The 17,410-nt window shown below is 55.6% G+C and overlaps 2 protein-coding genes across 2 annotated transcripts in view; one reads left to right on the forward strand and one right to left on the reverse strand.

Annotated features, from left to right (window-relative positions):
- Positions 1–904: 904 nt before the first annotated feature.
- On the forward strand, positions 905–7,115 carry BESB_084930 (pyridine nucleotide-disulfide oxidoreductase domain-containing protein; the record flags this gene model as incomplete). The annotated part of the gene is made up of 10 exons (XM_029366843.1): positions 905–1,663; positions 2,285–2,329; positions 2,596–2,665; positions 3,080–3,263; positions 3,775–3,955; positions 4,469–4,555; positions 4,986–5,039; positions 5,563–5,647; positions 5,917–6,191; positions 6,609–7,115. 10 exons carry the CDS (start codon positions 905–907, stop codon positions 7,113–7,115), a joined length of 2,247 nt encoding a protein of 748 aa, XP_029217303.1.
- A 970-nt stretch (positions 7,116–8,085) lies between these two features.
- BESB_084940 (dynein heavy chain family protein) overlaps positions 8,086–17,410 on the reverse strand; it is a gene marked incomplete at both ends in the record, with an annotated part of 36,310 nt that continues 26,985 nt past the window's right edge. The window contains 12 exons of the mRNA XM_029366844.1: positions 8,086–8,155; positions 8,451–9,091; positions 9,746–9,910; positions 10,266–10,581; positions 10,885–11,066; positions 11,800–11,997; positions 12,902–13,036; positions 13,693–13,987; positions 14,405–14,616; positions 15,172–15,470; positions 16,020–16,359; positions 16,764–16,958. Coding sequence (XP_029217304.1) covers positions 8,086–8,155; positions 8,451–9,091; positions 9,746–9,910; positions 10,266–10,581; positions 10,885–11,066; positions 11,800–11,997; positions 12,902–13,036; positions 13,693–13,987; positions 14,405–14,616; positions 15,172–15,470; positions 16,020–16,359; positions 16,764–16,958 — 3,048 coding nt within the window. The remainder of the gene's footprint in view (positions 8,156–8,450; positions 9,092–9,745; positions 9,911–10,265; positions 10,582–10,884; positions 11,067–11,799; positions 11,998–12,901; positions 13,037–13,692; positions 13,988–14,404; positions 14,617–15,171; positions 15,471–16,019; positions 16,360–16,763; positions 16,959–17,410) is intronic.

Consider the following 17,410-nt stretch of genomic DNA (forward strand, 5'->3'; position numbering starts at 1 on the left):
GATTGATAACGGCGCTTTGCTCCTTCCTGTGTCCCCATTTTCCACTCTGAAGAACGATTAGCCATAGCGAGCGCTCGATATGTGGTGCGCTTACACCCGACGCCCATTCAGCAAAAGCCGCACGTTGCGCCATACGACGCGTTGCTCAGATACGTGCGTTTCACCAGACGCTATGGGCCTGTTTAACTAGGAGCTAGCAGGTCACCGTCTTCACTCAGCTAGTCATATGCCACTACAACGATATATCTGAATTTCCTGCCGCGATGACAAACAACGAAACGTTGTGTCCGTCCTCGAGGCGTCGGCTGGAGTTCACCTTCCGTTGGACCGCGTCGGGAGCTTCATGCATGCCATTGCACTGCACGCATGCGTCAAGTGGGCATGCAACCTAGACACAAAACTGGAATTGACGTATTTCGGAGACCGTTGGTGAAATTTTCCCGTGTAAGTGACAAGCGGACGAACGGTTCTGCCGGCTGAGTCTGTCGGCTAGTGATGACATAGAGCGCACCGGCGCGCGGCTATCCTGGAAACAGTCCCGAGATGTCTGGCTAGGCGTAGCGACTCTCTAAAGGTTTCTCTCCTGGGAAACAGTCGCGAAACCGTCTAGCTTACGAGACTCCTTTCATGGCATTTGACTGATGAAAAACTGTTCCTTGCGTCCACCAGTTTTGTCGCGCCCTCTTGGCACACACCAGCGCTCCTCTTGTCGGTTGCTAGAGACAACCAGCAAACGCGTACAAGTGTGGTTTGTTGGCCTCTCCGTTTGCTTTTCTCGTGTCAGGGGAGTCGCCTGCTCGTGCGTGCGTGCGTGAGTTCTTTCCTTTGACACCGTTTCTGCGTTACGAATCTTTGCGCCATGGCTTCCCTTGCTGCCGGTTTGTCGGTTGATCCTGTAGCGACAATGGCTGCCCGTCCGTTTTATAGTGCAGTTCTGTGTCAGCGTCGCATTCCGTTGCCCCGCCACCCAGGGAGCTCTGCACAGCGAACTCGTTCAGCGGCTTCGTTTGGCTCACCTCCGTCGAGTGCCGATACGACCCTGACTCCAGAGCGCGCCATCGTTCGCGTTTTGCGCGAATGTAGAGATGACTCCCCGGTGGCGGGCTGCGGAACTGCTGCCCATAGATCCAAGTCACCCTGGCGACCCGTCCTTCCTTCGCGCAATCTCGAGGGAACGCGGCTGCGACGGCCTACTGCAGGTTTTTCCTTCTTCCACTATTCTGCGTCCGCTGCTCTGTATTCTCGCGCCTCGGCGGCTGACTCTTCCTCGTGTTGTGCGTTGTCGCCGCCGCGGCGGTCCTTCTCCTCTGCTTCGCCCGTCGCCGCCGCTTCCTCCTTGCGGCCTCGCTCCTCCTCTATAGCGCTCACGTCTTCTCCACCTGCTCAGTCTTCCTCTCTTTCCGCCTCTCGCTCCCTGGCTTCGTCGGCGGCTCACCCGGCGGTTCACCTCGCACGCAGGCCGCACGACTTCCCTCGTCGGGTGTGCATCGTCGGGGCTGGACCCGCGGGTTTCTACTGCGCAAAGTACCTGCAGAAGGCGGCGCCAGACTCCAGGCTGCGCGTGGACATGCTAGAAACTCTGCCTGCGCCTTACGGACTCGTGCGATACGGCGTCGCGCCTGACCACCCCGAGGTCAAGCGTGTCACAGAGGATTTCGACGCGGTGAGAAAGGCGCATTACGTTGACACGACAGCCTGCGACGAAGAGGCAAAGTGTCTGTAGTTCATGCTCCTAGAGAGAGACGCGGCCGCGAAAACGACGTTATTCTTGAGTCCTCGTCTTCACGCGAGAGGCACTGCGCCCTGCGCTGAAGACGTGCTGCGCTTGCTGCCATGAAGCGAATGCGTGGGAGGCTGGAGACTTGCAGAGAGACAGTGATTCGGGATGCGACTCGACTGCCACGAGGGGAGCTCACGCAGGTCTGTATTAAAGCCCCTACAGCCCCTCACAAAAGCGGCTGGCGAGACAGACCACACGACGTAGACACTGCTTGCTCCCTGACATGCCGGAGGCCCTATTTCAGCGATTTTCGGCGGATGAAGCTGTGCGCTTCACGCCTGCGGTTTGTTCCGTCTTCATCATCGACAGAACTGACCGCGCACCTGATGCATTTAGGTAGGGTTCGAGTGCGTCGCTGCACTTTCCTTCTTGCCGCGTGCGCCAACTTTCATCGTTGTTGATATTTCATTGACGTGTTGGTAACACAGAGACTAACCAACCACAGGTTTTGGATGGGGTTACATTTAACACCGCACAAAAAAGTTTGCGTGCTGCTGCGCTCAGGTGGCGAGTCAGCCAGGCTTCCGCTTCTTTGGCAACGTCACGTTCGTAAGCGTTGTCGACTCCACACCCGCTGGAAGCCAAGCGTGCGGGCGGCTACCTCCCGAGGGTTTCCAGGCAACAGCGTGGCTTTTCAACTGCATCCAGCCCGAGCCGCGCATATACATATATATGTATATTTATATATGGCTGAGCGAAGAGAGCTTTCAGATCGACAAGGTTAGAATGCGAACTGCCGGTTGAGGGGCTGCCCGCTGCGTCCATCTTTTTCTTGCAAAGTTTGTCCACTGTCTGTCTCCACGCCTGTCGCTCAGGGGACAGACATTTCCTTGGAGGAACTGCGGACGCTGTACGACGCGGTTATCCTGGCCTACGGCGCCTCGGGTGAGTGTGTCTTTTCCTTTCGCATTGTTGGACTGTGTAGAGCGCCGCACGCCGCAATTTTTTCGCGCGGCATGCCATGCCGCAGTCCGCGCCTTGACTCGACGCCCCTCTGACGTTGTGCATCGCTCGGAGCTGGCTCAGTTCTGAAAGGCGCGATGCTCTCTCCGCGTCATGTTGCTTTTTTTCCTTTCCAGTTGTATCTTGGTGAATTCTAGTGACGGCCGTGTCTCGGCGCCGCCGTTAACATCGACACAAGCGAGTGAGTGTTTGGTGTCTGCAGCGTGGCGCTGTTCCTCTTTTTCGGGTTTCTTGCTGCGACCCCGATTCGCTTCTCTTTGGGTTCGCGTGCACCCCGCGTGTTTCGCTTTGTTTCTATTTTTTCCTGCTCTTTGCACCGCGACCTGGGTGTTTCAGGTGACAGAGCCTTGCACATCCCGGGTAGCGATCTCCGCGGCTGTCTCTCGGCGCGCGCATTCGTCGGCTTCTACAACGCCCATCCCGCCTGCGTTAAACGAGTCGCCGAACACCTTCCGCCGCTCCCTCCGCTCGAGGGAGGAGATCCAGAAGGGCTAAACCCCCCGGCGGCCTGCGTCGTCGGGTGAGAGGCCTCTCTAGCTTTGCCTGCAGCGCCTGGGGGCGAAATCGATCCGAGAAAACAAATGAGAACGCTGAAAGGGTTTGTAGCAATAAGCGACACAAGTATGTCTATGTACCCATCTTTTTATATCTATATATATTTTTATATTTTTTAATATATACGACCGGGAGTAGCTGTGCGTCGCCGCGTAGGAACGATGTTCGCGGGTATGACCACGAGTATCCGACAGGGACGATTGAACTTTCTTTAAAACGCACACACGTTTAGAGTTTGCCTTTTTTTTGAACGTAGACAGCCCCACGTAATGCCATGCACATATATATGTATATATATGTGTATATCTATGTATACTCCATTGGCTCTCCTCGTGGATTCCTTTTCGGCCGCTTCTCGACAGCCGCTCACTGCTCGGCGTCACGTGTGGTGTGGGTTGCGACTCGTGGCTGTTTTAGCCTCTGTTTTTTGAGTTTTTTCGCTTTTGTGTCGAATACCGCGTGTTGGCTGCGTTCAGAAACGGGAATGTGGCGCTGGATGTTGCGCGGATTTTGGTTAAGGCGCGAGAGAAGCTGTCCGCGACAGACATTCACTCTCCCGCGCTCGACTGGTTCACTGCGGCCGGCGTGCGCCACGTCTCCGTGCTGGGCAGACGCGGCTGGGTGCAGACGTCCTTCACGAACAAGGAGCTCCGTGAGGTGCGAAAAAATGCGATTTCTTTCTTTTCCTGGCAGTCCGCCTGAAGGGATGCCATGAAGAACTCATCGCACGATCAAAGGCATATAGATACATCTGTTACGACATGCACGCGCTTAAGCTTTTCTTTTCTTAAGGAGGCTTGGGACGGAGAATGCATGCCTGGGAAGGGATACAACTACAAAAGTACATACGCACAGATATATATTTCTGTGACTATCTCTAGGCCCCAAATTTTTGTACATCTATTATTCATGGTTCATTTTTTTTGTATGTGTCTAGGGCTCTCGGTGAACAGTCGAGTGATGGTGTATTGTGTCTCCGAGCTTCCTAACCTTCTGTCTATTTTCTTTCTTAGCCCTTTTCGCGTTTCTGCGGATGAATGCCGCTTTCCGCTCTGCTGGGATGGTTTGAGTTCTTCACATTTCTTTCCTCGACTGGACGCGCTGCTGGAGGCGCCACGGCCGTTGCCTGTTTAAACCCTTTGTTCGCGACGCTGCTTTCTCTTTTTTCAGCTTGTGACAGACGACAGAGTCCTCGCCGTCGTCGACCCGCAGGAGTTTGAAGCAAGTCTAACTGAGTCTTCTCTGCAGGAACTCAGTGTGAGGAAAACGCCAAGAGATTCTCGAGGCCTGCGTCTGTTGCGCCTTGACCGCTACCCGGGTTGCGCCAACAAACTGAGCAGCGTAACCATGCTCGAGAGCGTTTAGCTTCACGAGTATTTACTTATATATTATTATCTATGTATACATATATATATATATATATATTCATAAGCGCTCATGTGTATACGTGCACACGAGTGCGTACTTTCGTTATGAGACGAACGCCTCGGCTCGCGTGTATCGCCGTCTCAGTGGCGTCGATGATTTTTGAGTCCTGCGCATGCGCTTGCATATCAGCACGCATCACCCAATATGTATGCACATGTAATGTATCCACTTGGTAGCATGCGTTTCGTCCTTCCTTTGCGGACGTTTTTCCTCCAAATTGGCTTCCTTTTCCACTTTTTTGGCGGTGCATGCGTGTCAGGAATCGCGGCTGAAGCAACGATCCCGTGCACTGTTTGAGCATATGATGAAAAACGTAGGTAGCGAAAAAGCGAAAACCGGTGTCGCGGACACGATGGGGAGCAAACAGAGTAGCATCTGTGTCAGGATGGCGATCGTCTTGTCGCATGTGCAAACCCGGTGCGTTTATATTGGTGTTTTATACAAATATCTGTATCTCGCTTTCGATCTCCATAAGTTCTCCCTGAGAGCCAAGGCTTCCTGACAGTGCCTTTCTACAGCTCTCGGTCCGCCTGTCTGTTCGCATGCTGTTAGACGAATATATATATATTTATATATATTTATCTTTATATATTAATTTATATCAGTGCTCCGCGACTTGGCGGCTGCGCGCAGAGGCGCAGCGAGAGGAGACTGAAGAGCGCGGTTGAGGTCTCAGTTTTTCAGGGGTCATTCGGTTTACGAATTTATGGTTTTCGTCGGTGAAGCAGCATGCGTCCTCATAACGATTCTGCATATTTGTCGCCCTCAGCGACTCCCCTTGTGTCGCTCACATCCCCTTGATGTGTGTTTTCTTCGTCTTCCGTTTTCTCTGTCAGTGGGATCGCCGCGAGAGCACAGATCTCCCCGTCATCCATCTGCGTTTCTTGACCTCGCCCGTCCGTGCGCTTCCTCAGCCGAATGGTAGGTCGCTTTCTGGATCTCTTCGCGAATCGTCTTTTCGGTTTTCTGTTTTCTGCACCCTGAGTTTTGCTTTCGTGTTGGACCGCGATCCTCGAGCGCACATACTTCGGATGTTTTCTCATCGGCACGGCGCGGGCGCGTCAGTCCTCTTCTCTTCTTCAGACTTCTGCGGCGTCTTCCTCTCGCTTCGCTGTGGCTGTGTTTGGCGGCGGCTTTTACGATCCTGCAGCTCTTTGCTGCTTCGTTGGATCTTTGGTTTTTCGTTTCAGACCCTTCTCGCATCGGCGCTCTGGAAGTTGCGCGGAATCGGCTCGAGGGCCCCCCGGGCGCCCAGCGGGCTGTGCCGGTCGGTGAAGGGGGAGAAGAGAACGCGGCAAACGACGCAAACACACCGACTTCGCCCGCGCTCTCCTCGCGCCTGCCGGCCTCCCTCCTCATTTGGAGTATCGGGTTCAAGTCTCTGCATGCGCCGAATTTGAATTTACCGATCGCGAGAGACACGGGGGCACTGGTGAACGAACGCGGGCGCGTCGTGCCTCCAACGGTAGGTCTGCGAGCTTGCGTCGAGGCCGAGCCCACCCTTTGTCTCCGCTTTTTTTCTCTGCGTGCAGCTGTCATCTCTGTTTCCTAAGCTCTTCCCATGTCTTGCGCCGTCGGCGGCAGTCCGCTTTCTCCGTAGCCGCCGTGCGGGTTTCTCTGTGTCGAGAAATTGCAGGTTGGCGTTTTTTCATCAGCCCGCAATTTCTGTATTCGTGCTCTTCCCGGTGCCACGCAGGGCGATTCTGCTTCTGAGTGAGTTGCAAAAAGCCGCTTTACTCGCTGGGATCGCCGCTGCCTCGCGACACGCGCGCGTCTGCGTCTCGAGTACAGCGTTTCACAGAGCGTGTATGCGTGCGGCGCGCGCCGCCGCCCTTCATTGTGCATGCGACATGTGCACTGTGCGTTGCGTTTTCTTTTTCAGGTCGACCGGTTCAACAGCATCACAGCCGGGGGGGTCTACGCGAGCGGCTGGGTGCGCCGGGGCCCGCAGGGAGTGATCGCGACAAACATCCTCGACGCGCGCGAGACCGTGAACCAAGTGCTGGCGGATCTCCGCCTCCACTCCAACCCCTCGGCGGCCGCGGCGGCGCGGCCTCGTGACGCATCGCCGCGGGGAGAAGAAGTGAGCGCGGGAAGTGGCGCGCGACGCGAGCCGCGTCAGGCGGAGACGCCGAGCGGCGCGGAGCCTGAGGCGCGCGATGCGAGTCGGCACGCAGGGCGGAGCGACAGCCAGGCGATAGAGACGCTGGACGCCCTCCTCGTGGCGCGCGACGTCCAGCCGCTCTCGTTTCGGGGGTGGCTGGCGGTGAAGGAGGAAGAACGGACGCGCGGCGAGAAGCGAGGCAAGAGGGCGGAGAAGATTCCGAGCGCGCGAGAGATGCTCGCCGTCGCGAAGGAGAAACGACAAACGCAAGATGGGACGCTGTGAGAGGAGACCAGAGATGGCATTGAAGAAAACTACGGGCGAAGAGAACGAAAGGAATCGGGGCAAAACGAGGGGCTGGAACATGCAAGGCACTGAGAACAGGTGTCTTGGAGGAGCTACAAAGAAAAAAAAGTATGATACAGGGCAGAATTAGAGCTGAGAGAGAAACGGAATCCGCTTTTCGAGGAGGCCCTTGCAGTTTCCACTGCGGTCGCGAGCGCCCTGTATGCCGGAGTTTTGTGTGGATCGACGCGTGTACGAAACGTCGTTTTCTGGTTTTTCAGAATAAGTAATTTCCGCAGCGCGACTAGAATTGCGCAGATGTGAGTGAGACTTTCTTGCGGCGCTCTCGTGTTGAGAAACGGGAGCGGAAAAACCATGTGACTGGTGTACGTACACTGGGCGGGCGCCGAGTCAGCGAGCACACCTACGGACGCGACGCGCAGAAATGAGAAAACAGAAAACAGGACAGATTTGTGTCTAGTTCGTTCGCTATTCGATAAACGGGGACCAATCCCCGCGCACACCTGGCGAGCCATGAAGAATCACCTGACACGCGTAAGTTCCAGTCTAGAGCGCCGCGCTTGAACCTTGCACATCGTCATCATCCCGTCAAAAACACGAAAACGGATCCGATTCCTGAGGAGACCTACAGATGAAGAGGCATGCGAAGACCTAGACATACTCTACACCTGCTCAGGCACAGACGTCCACTTCTGACAGCACCCTCTGATCACACTGGCATTTTCTCCTGTTACACATTCTACAGAAACATGTGTATTTTGTCATGCTTGAATCGAGTGGTTAAGACTTCCATGTACCATTATATATATGCATGTGTATGACGAGGCCGGCGAGTGCGGCTCCACCGCTATCAGAGGGCAGCGTCACTCAACGCTGTTCGTCGCCTCTTCTCGTCTGTAGCCCATCCGCGGAAATTCGGGTCTTTTTCTACATCTTTTTTTCGAATCTTTCATTCTTCAGCCATCAGCATCGCAACACCGGCGAGTACCCATCGCTCCGGCGTGTCGTCCATGTCCATTCTGAAAAAACGAAAACGTATTTTCCCATATCTTTTAACCATGCTCATTTGTAGACGAAGGGCGCCGCTGGCGTGAGGCGAGTCACTCCGATTCCTGCTTGCTTCCTCTCAACAGAGTTCGAGGGACTAGAGAAAGCGGCTAGGCATAGAAGACCAAAGATCGCGATTCAACACAAAACAAGCCTAGCTGAATACACGCGGACAGTCAAATCCTACTCCCATAGTTGCACACATAAATATGTATATGTTTGCGTGTATATGAACACGCCTCCCTCGCGACGTTGTGTTTTTCCTACCGGAGGTTCGCCGTGCAGATGAAGCTCGGGCCTCTGTGCGCGGTGATGTAAACTGGGCACTCGTACATGTTGTCCCAGGAGAACTCTTTGGCTGGAATGGCGGCGACGTGAACGACTGGGAGCGGACAGAAAAGCTCCTTTGGGCGCGCCTCGACGAGGTTGCCTTCGACGCCTTTTCCTTCGTCCCAAGACGCGCCCTCGAGGAGGAAGCCGTGCAGGTACACCCCGGTCTCGGGGGGCCCCTGGATCTCGCGCGGATTCCGAGTAGCGGAAACCGCCCAGCGCAGGCACATGTCATCGAGGGGGAGATTGTCTGCGCGCGCCCTGACTTGCGTGATGGCAGTGAGAAACGACATCGGGTTGAAGAGCCCTGCGATCCACAGCGAGGGCAAAAGCGTCAGGTCTGCAGTCCACGCCTCGAGCTGCTTGACGCGCTCCAGCAGATCCAACACCCACGGCGCGAGCGTCTTATTCGACAAATAGGCGACCTTCTTCCACGTCTCGGGCACGTGCTGCGCAAAGAGCGACGTCGCAAACTGCTCCATCGCCTCTGTGATGTTCAGCTGACCCGCGAGGCCCTTCTCAGTCTCCTCCAGCGACGCATGAACCTCGCTCAGCAGCGTGTTCATCCGCTCGACCTCCTAAACAAAAACCCAGCGGAAACCTCGACATCAACGCGCACTGGGGTCCTTGAAGAGGTGGAAGGCAGTCCTCGCCGCGGGGCCAGCATGGCGCGTCCTCACCGAGCGCAGCGCCAGGAGGAAAGCGAGATTCTACGCGCTTGCGGACAGAGACACGGCGCAGAGACAGCGAGACAGCAGTGAGAAGCACCGAGATGCGGAGTTGCGTGTGAAGGAAACAAAAAGAGCAAAACAAGCGAACACACATGAGAGGGAGAGACGGGACTGCGGACGATCTCCCTCGACAAACAGGAGGCGACATCCGACCTGCTTGGGTGCAGGCAATAGCCGACAGCGAACGCACGCTCCCGATGAAAGTGTCTGGCGTGGCAGCCAACTCAGCGAACGAGGAACTCCGCGGCGCAGATCGACTCCTCCAGCGCCCCACGAGGACAAGAGAGGCCGGCGCGCCCGACGCAGATATCGTCGCAAAGGAGAGCGACCGCGCGTCCAGAACCCCGCGAGCCCCGTCGCTGCCGAGCGCAGCGGAAGTGAACGCAAATAGAGGATCTGCAATACAGCCCGGATGCAGCCTGCAAGAGATCATGTAAAACGCCAAAGAAAGAATCGTTGAAGCAGAGGCCGCGGACGTAACAAACGCGCAGGGGAGCGTACCTGGAGGCAGACGACGACGAAGGGATGGAACTCCTTGACCTTCGCTTTGATGCTGGGCAAGTCAAACGGTTGCGGCAGCCTCCCGATCAGCTGCGCCACAGTCGCTTTCACCACGTCCTCCTTGCGCTGCCCCTTCTGCGAGCCGCCGCCCGTCCCGAGGATGTCCTGTGAAAAACCGCGGAAAAAATCGCGCAAATCGGGAGAATTAGCAAAAGCTTTAGGGAATATCAGGCAACATGAGCGCGTAAGTTGCTGTGGGGTCGAAACATATACGCGCCGCAGTGAAACACACAGAGGAGTCGTCGGCACTCGACGCGCGAGAGAGACGAGGAAAGCCAGGCACCCCCAGAGCGACAACTGCTGTCGTCTGGTGCAAAGGCCGAGAACAAGACGCTCGAGACCAGCTCACGGCTCGCGGAAACGAGTCGCCTTGCCCGCCCAGAAGGCGCCCGCGGCGAAGGGCCCTCGCGAGGCCATTTGACAGCGCGAGAGACAGCGCCGCTCAGCTGGCGAGCCGCACCTGAATGCTGCTGAAGAGCGAGTCGCCCTGGGCGCTCAGGTACCCGATCTCGGCGTTGGGGTGGAGCCCGAACATCTGCGGAGTCTCCGCGGGCGTCTTCTCTTCGATGTATTTGCTGTAGGCCGCGAAGTCGAACTTGGTGGGATCGGGGCACTTCAAGTTCGGCGCGAGTTGCATGCCCGAGAGGACTTCAGGGACGATGAACGTTTTGAGGTACGTGTTGTTGGTGCGCCGGTCAAACGCGTCGGTGATGTGGCCCCCGTACATGATCTCCCCAAAGATGTAGCGGATGTCCTCGTAGGGCACGACGCTACTCCTGTGCGAAATTGGAAATGGCAAAAAGCCAGTCAGCGTACTCTGGTATCTTTCTTGGTACGACGGTGAACCCAGAATAAGCAACCCCAGAAAAAGACCCAGAAATCCCGTATCACTAGGTGTAACAGAAGGGCTAGGATGCTGGAATACCGAGGATGACTCCGGATTTGAGATATAGAGAGCTAGAGAGGCAACAGCAGGATGGGACTTTAGGATGCTGCAGCGCCACTCTGGTGGCGATGAGAGAGAGACACAGACGCCAGCGAGGCACCGCGGGCTCACGCAAGAGACGCGGGCCGCTTACTTTTCGAGAAAGTTGCGCAAAACGTTGCCGCAGATCGTCAGGTCGCCGTCGTTGAACGAGTACACCTTGCTCCATCCCAAGAAGCCGAACTTCTTCCGACCCAGAATCACCGCGTGGAAAAAACAGAGGTTGCATACAAGCGCCTTGAACTCCTTGCTCTTGGAGCACGACTCGAACTGCTCCTGCAGACACGCGAACGAATCGCGCCGCCCAGCAAGAAACCTCCATACACACGGAAGAGGCGCCTCACTTCGCCGCATGCAGCCTTCCCTCTCCAAGTCGCTTCGCCTGTATCTGTCTGCGTCGCATCCAACAGAGATTCCGTAGAGGCGGAGAACGCAGATTTTTATCTATATAACATTACTACACACGGGTGCGAATTTTAAAAAGAATTTATAGTTATACAGCAACATGATGATTTAAAATAACCTACAAGAAATATAGGACAGCGAAACAGCGAAATCCGCGTCTTCGGAAGCCCAACTCAACAGGTACGGCGTGTCGCCTCGCCGCCTAGCCAAACGCCGAGATACCCCATCGTCGCAGGTCAGGGCAGATTCCTCCCCGAAGAGCTTCGATGGCGTTTGGTTTGCCTCGACCCAGCACACAGGAACTTAGAGTCAATCGACGAAGACCTTCAAGGTCTAATCGAGACAGTCAACTGACGACTGATTAGTTTTATATCTACTTGCTATGGTCACTGCTTTCCTCAGGTATGCACTACCAGGGGGACAGATGCCTCTTTGGGGGGCTACAGTGATTACTGGTCTCCTTTCTCCAAGGCCACATTTAGTACCTCGGGCACTCGGCGGATACTCTGTATCTGATATGCGAGAGTAGTTTATCGGCTTCAGACAGAGGAGACGCGAATTGAGCGATTTGCGCGCAAGCGCCTTGGGTTCGAAAGGCGCTTACTGCGTCGAAGTGCCCAAAGGCGCGGCGGAGGTTCGCCTTGAGGTCTTGGGGCGCTTCGTCGGCGATTTTGATGCTGCGCTGGAGCGTGCGTTCAGGAATGATTTTCATTTCCGGCAGAGGAGGCGGCTCAGAGGAAATCACGCACCGGAAGTCCTTCTGGCCGCTCTCGGCGACTTGCTCGAGCGTGCGCTGGAGGATCTGAACGCGCGCGAGGAACGAACGAAAAGCACACAGCACCTGAGGAAAAAGGCGCAGCGCTGTGAGTGCGGGAAAAGCGCAACAAAGAAGAAAAACAAGAGAGGACGCACCGACTCGACGTGCTTCGCCGCTCACCGCGTGACACCGCGTTTCGACTCGTAACCCTAAACCACCGAATTGAAAAATGCCAATGCAGCGCGACGAAGATGTTCAAACTCTCGTGAGGCAGTGCGGAAAAAGACAGAAGATTCACTTTAAGAAGGCGACCGCGGTACATATATCTATACATCTCTATATTTTATATACACTCAGATGTGGGGCGGTATTTGGAGGTGGCTTCGGAAATCCCTACAGAAGGCCCCCTGGCAGGCATCCGGGGCTCGAAGAGGAAGTCTGGACGGGCAAGGTTACACTTATTGGCTTGCGAAACAGATCCAGTAAGTGAACCCACAAGTCGAAGACGCATCAGCCGCGACAATGCAGCCCGCCGAAAGCGCTAAAAAAGTACTTCACACACCCATTTCCCTAGGTATCTATATGTATATATATGTAAGTATATGTATATATATATGTACATATATATGTATACATATGCTCGTCACAAGAATGTGGCGCGGTGTGGCTTCGGCGGCCCGGTGCTGCAGAAGGCGGAATTCCCGCAGGTTGGGGGGGGAGGCGGCGGGCGGGGGCGGGGGGGAGAATAGTGAAGACGACTACAGTTATGAGAGACAGACAGCCTGCTCTTGACTCATATGCATACACCACACCCCACTGGACTGCTTAGGAGAAGAAAAACAGGCTGGATACGGAGCTCAACGCAGGAGAGCGGAAGAACTATTATCCGTGGACACGAGGGCCCGCACAGACTCGGCGCGCTGAGGTTGGGCGCCTATGGCGGCCTCACCTTGAGCCAGTCCTGCATGAGGTGGACGTTCTGAAGCATCACCCAGCCGCCCTCAGCCGCGGCTCTCTCCACAGCCTGGATCGCCAGCGTCTCCTGACCTTGCCCCATGGAGATGTTCACGAACTTCCCGTTTGCCTGGCAGACGCAGGCCACCCTCAAACGACGCCGCAGAGATGTTAGGCAAACCGCGAGACATATGCACAAATGTATATACATATTTACACACACACATCTTATATACAAGTATGCATTTGCGCAGGCTGTAGCGGAGGCACACACATGTGACGCTGCACACAGCTAGAAAAAGCATATATTCGCGTACGACCCCTGAGAGATACATACATCCACACGTGAAAAGACAAACAGACATCCAGTCCCGGAGCATAGAGCCCGTAATATGCGGCTTCAAATACACACGTGGACGCGGCCTTTAGACGCACACTGCACCACCGGGATGCATCTCCATGTGTATATATGTCTGTCCGTGTAACTCTGTCTCTATCTGTCTACTTGGATCTCCCTGTGTGTATCTATTTAGCTCTCTGTACCCATGTGTTTGACGCACTCTATAAATTCTGTTGGTCTATGTACGCTGACTTATGAGCAACTGCAGAGACGCCTACCGCTCTCCGAATATATATCTGAATATAGACATGTATAAGTATGTACCTGGTCACACTGTGCGTGTAAAGCAGGGGAGACTCGCCCCTGCTCGCGCGCGGTGTGTGAGGGGCTCTAGAGGCTTCTCGTCCCCGCGCGTGCTTTGTCTCGCTCCGCCTGCACATGCTTACCGTCGTGCACCCGACGGACTTTGCGACGCGTTCGACGGCGGGCGTGGGGTCTACGCCGGGGAAAAGCACGAAGAAGATCGGCGTAGTCTTGTCTGACTCGAGGTACGCGTCGCGCATGTTGAAGAGCGGCGGGTCGATGAAGTGCGAGCCCAGACTCTGCAGCACGAACTCCTTCAAGGCCGAGATGATGCGATCGGGACGCAAGCAGCGAAGCAACAAGATACGGTGAAACAGCGAGAGCCCGCGGAACATGCGTGGCAAATCCGCGACCTCTGCCTTCTCCTCCGCAGACCACCTGCGAAAAAGAAAAAAGAAAAAAAACCGACAGCAGCTAAAAGGAGGACAAGGGAGAGAACCGAGCGCAACGAACGCGACAGAAGAGCCGCGGCTCGCGACGCGCGGTCAACAGGAGGCAAGCCTGCGACAACACGCTGTTAGTGCATATATATATATATACATACTTACATACATATCCATACACACATATGTATATAAGTATAGAGAGGTAGAGGGAAGTATCGCCGGCGGCTGAGCGGCATGTGGAGCCAGGGCACAGACTGGAGAGCCGGGCGACATGCGGCGTCCTCTCGCGGCGCGTTTGCTGCGGCCTGTCAACCAGGCTTCGGACCCTAGAGACTTCACAGCGCTCCCCAAGCTGAGCCCTGATGCCGACGTGTGAAGGTGTTGGAGCTACGCATGCGAGGCCGCTGACCGCTTCCAACTGGGGCTGTCCTGATCGAGGTTCTGAAGCAGCGAAATCGAGTTGTTTTTAAACGTCGCACTCTGCTCAAGGCTGCGGCAGCATCCCCACTGGGCTTCAGTCAACCACGTCTTGGCGCTCTCGGGCATCGGCGGCGCGGAGGGATCGACGCGCGAGTAAATCAGCAGCTGTGCCTCGGCCTCGTCGACTTTGCCCTCGTCGACCTGAAATGTCACGAAACGCAAAGAAGCGAGAGAAAAAACAGAGAACAGAGAGTGAGGGACACGTGAACACGTAGAGAAGCTGGAACAGGGATGGATGGCGAGGGACAGGCAGAAACACTGGCGAAACAGTTGACTGAGAGAATACAGAGAACTTCCGGTCACCGCGCCATCGAGACCAGGAAGCAATGGAGCATGAAGGGATGAGGCCACGAAGAGAGAGCGGAAAAGTTTTATCCATCACGCGCGCTGACACGCGTGCGAGCTTTGCACTGGAAACGGCTCAACCGTGGAGTTCTGTGGAATCGGCATAACGACGGGAACACGCTGTGCCGTCTCCGCCTTGTCCATGGGAATCTTGGATTTTAGGCACTACAACTCTCTTGCAGATGAATGTGCCCCTCTCTCTGCCTCTCTGTCTCTCTCTGCCTTTGTCCCTATATGTATATCTATATCTATATATTTTTAACTACCTACACTTATAAGACCTCATCGCATGCACGCGACCTCTACAGCGGCTTTGCGTTTCATCTCGCCATGCCTTTTGCGCGGTCTCACCAGAATGCGGAGTGCGAGAAGCACCGCGAAGGTCAGCTTGTGTCTCTCGAAGAGGCCACGATTGCAGTAGGTGAAGACGAACTTGGTGATCACGTCGACCAGCACCGCCACGCGTCCATCTAGGTCTTCAACGAGGAAGTCGTCTTCGTCGCCCTTTCCATCCGCCTCGCCGTCGCCCTCCTCTGGTGTCGCTGGAGCCGCGCGGGCGGGCTCGCCGATGCGTGACGCCGATTTTATCAGCGGCGAAGGAGCCGAGAGCGCCGCTGAGGCGGCAGACTGCGGGCGAGTCCGACGCGCAGCTGAAATAACAGAGCGCGGCAGCGGCGGACAACCCCCGGTCGAGCCTTCGAATTGCGAGGATGCGACGGAGGCGAGGAAGAGGGCTCAGAAACGAAGGCCCAACCACAACAGACGAGGGAGGTGAATCGCCATTCACGTCACGCCAAAGGATGGCTAGGCGGCGGCTGCGAGTGTCCGGCAGTTGTCACAAACCGCAAAGGACAAGAAGGGCGGCGCGCTACAGTACGGGCTGTCTTTGTCTGCAGCAGCGTTCAGCCTTCACAGCAAGTTCACCCCGAGAACTTGCTATCCTCGCTGCGGCTCCCGTGCCTTTATCGTCGCTTTCTAGAGCGTGCTGGGAGCCTCCTCTGTCACTGCCTTGGCCGTCGCTCAACTCTTTCAAAGTTGTCCTATCCGCCCCGACTTTTCCGTGGCCGGCGACGACGCCTTGAGTCCTCCGTCGACCAAGACGCTTGCTTGAAAGCGGGTTTTCTGTTTCTTTCGCTGGTTGAAGCGGCTGAATACCCTCTTTAGCCTCACGGGTGCCCTAGGTTTCGGCTTTAGCTTACCCGGGTTGTCGCCGCCTGAGCTCTCGGTCTTCGCAGAGGCGTCTCCGCCCCCTTCGGCTGTCTCTTCGCCTTTAACGTTCTCTGCGCCTTCGGGTTTGTCGGCTTCTTTGGCTGCCGCTTCGCTGCTCGCCGTCTCTGCGTTGTTCACTAGTCTTTTCCTCTTTGGCGCTGCGCCCGTGCCCCCTGAGTCTGCTTCGACGTCGCCTTCCTCCTCTTCTTCGTCTTCTTCTTCTTCTTCTTCACTTCGCTGGTCGCGCGACTGCCCCGTAGGTCCGCTGTGCGCTTCGCCCTCGACCGCCTCGCCTTTATCTTGAGGTGCTTCAGAGGCCTCGTCGGGCGTCTAGCAAAATACAGCCGCGCAGAGAGAGAGGGGATGGATTCAATTCAGCCTTTCAAGTCACGGCTGCGTGCGCAGGCTATGACGATGAAAGAATTTAGAAGAGATATGAGAGACGGGCGCGCAGCAAAAAGAAGGAACGCGAAGCTGTGCTGAAGAGAGTGAGAGCGCAGCCAGAAAAGGAAAGAAAAGGCTTCCACAGGCGCAGGGCCCTAAAGCGAAACAAAGAAGAGAAGATAAACACGACAAAAGGAGGGCGAAACCGAGATTCAGCGCAATTAACACAACCCAGAAAGATAAGGATTGGGGTTGCACACAGGTGTGTGCACAAACGCGGCGTGCAGAGATATGAAACAGAGAACGGAAAAGGACCCTCGTGTCAAGGCGTGCAAATGCCCTATACCTACGTCTGCCTGTTCCCCCTCAGAACTCGCTTCACTGTCGCGGTCTTCGTCTCCTTCTTCCTGGTTTTCCCTTCGTGGTTTTCTGTCTTCCGCGGAGTCTGCGCCTTCTTCGTGCGGCGTTTCGCCTCTCGAGTCCGCGCCGGCCTCTGCTGCCTGTGCGGCGACGTCCTCCTCTGCTTCGGGCTCAGCAGCGGTTTCCTAAATTCACGAAAGACAGAAAAACGATAGAGAGGAGAAAGGAAACCCAATTCTCCCCCATGGATGACAGCGACGCGTAGCAAAGCTCGACAGCGAAGGAAAATGAAAACACAAATGCCGCGAACAGATGTAGGGGGAAGTAAACAGATGAAGAGGCAGAAAAGGCGTGAAGAAAGAGCTGAATCTCATAACGCTTTACACAGGAGCCGCGTTAGTTAACACACGCAGCGATGGCGGGAAAATACGGAAAAGTTTGACGCGACATCCGCGAAGTCTGTGCTCATGTGGAGGCAATGCTTTCGAAGTTTCTCGATGCCCGACTCGGTTTTCTCACTTCTTCTACTCTGAGTCTTGCCCCCAGTCGCTGTATGCCGCCAGCATAAACGCAGCATCTGCAGGCAGAGAATATATTCACTGAAGCCAAACGTGGGGAGGCGTGTTTTGCGTACTGC

This window comes from Besnoitia besnoiti, chromosome VIII, assembly GCF_002563875.1.
Source record: "Besnoitia besnoiti strain Bb-Ger1 chromosome VIII, whole genome shotgun sequence".
Lineage (NCBI taxonomy): Eukaryota > Apicomplexa > Conoidasida > Eucoccidiorida > Sarcocystidae > Besnoitia > Besnoitia besnoiti.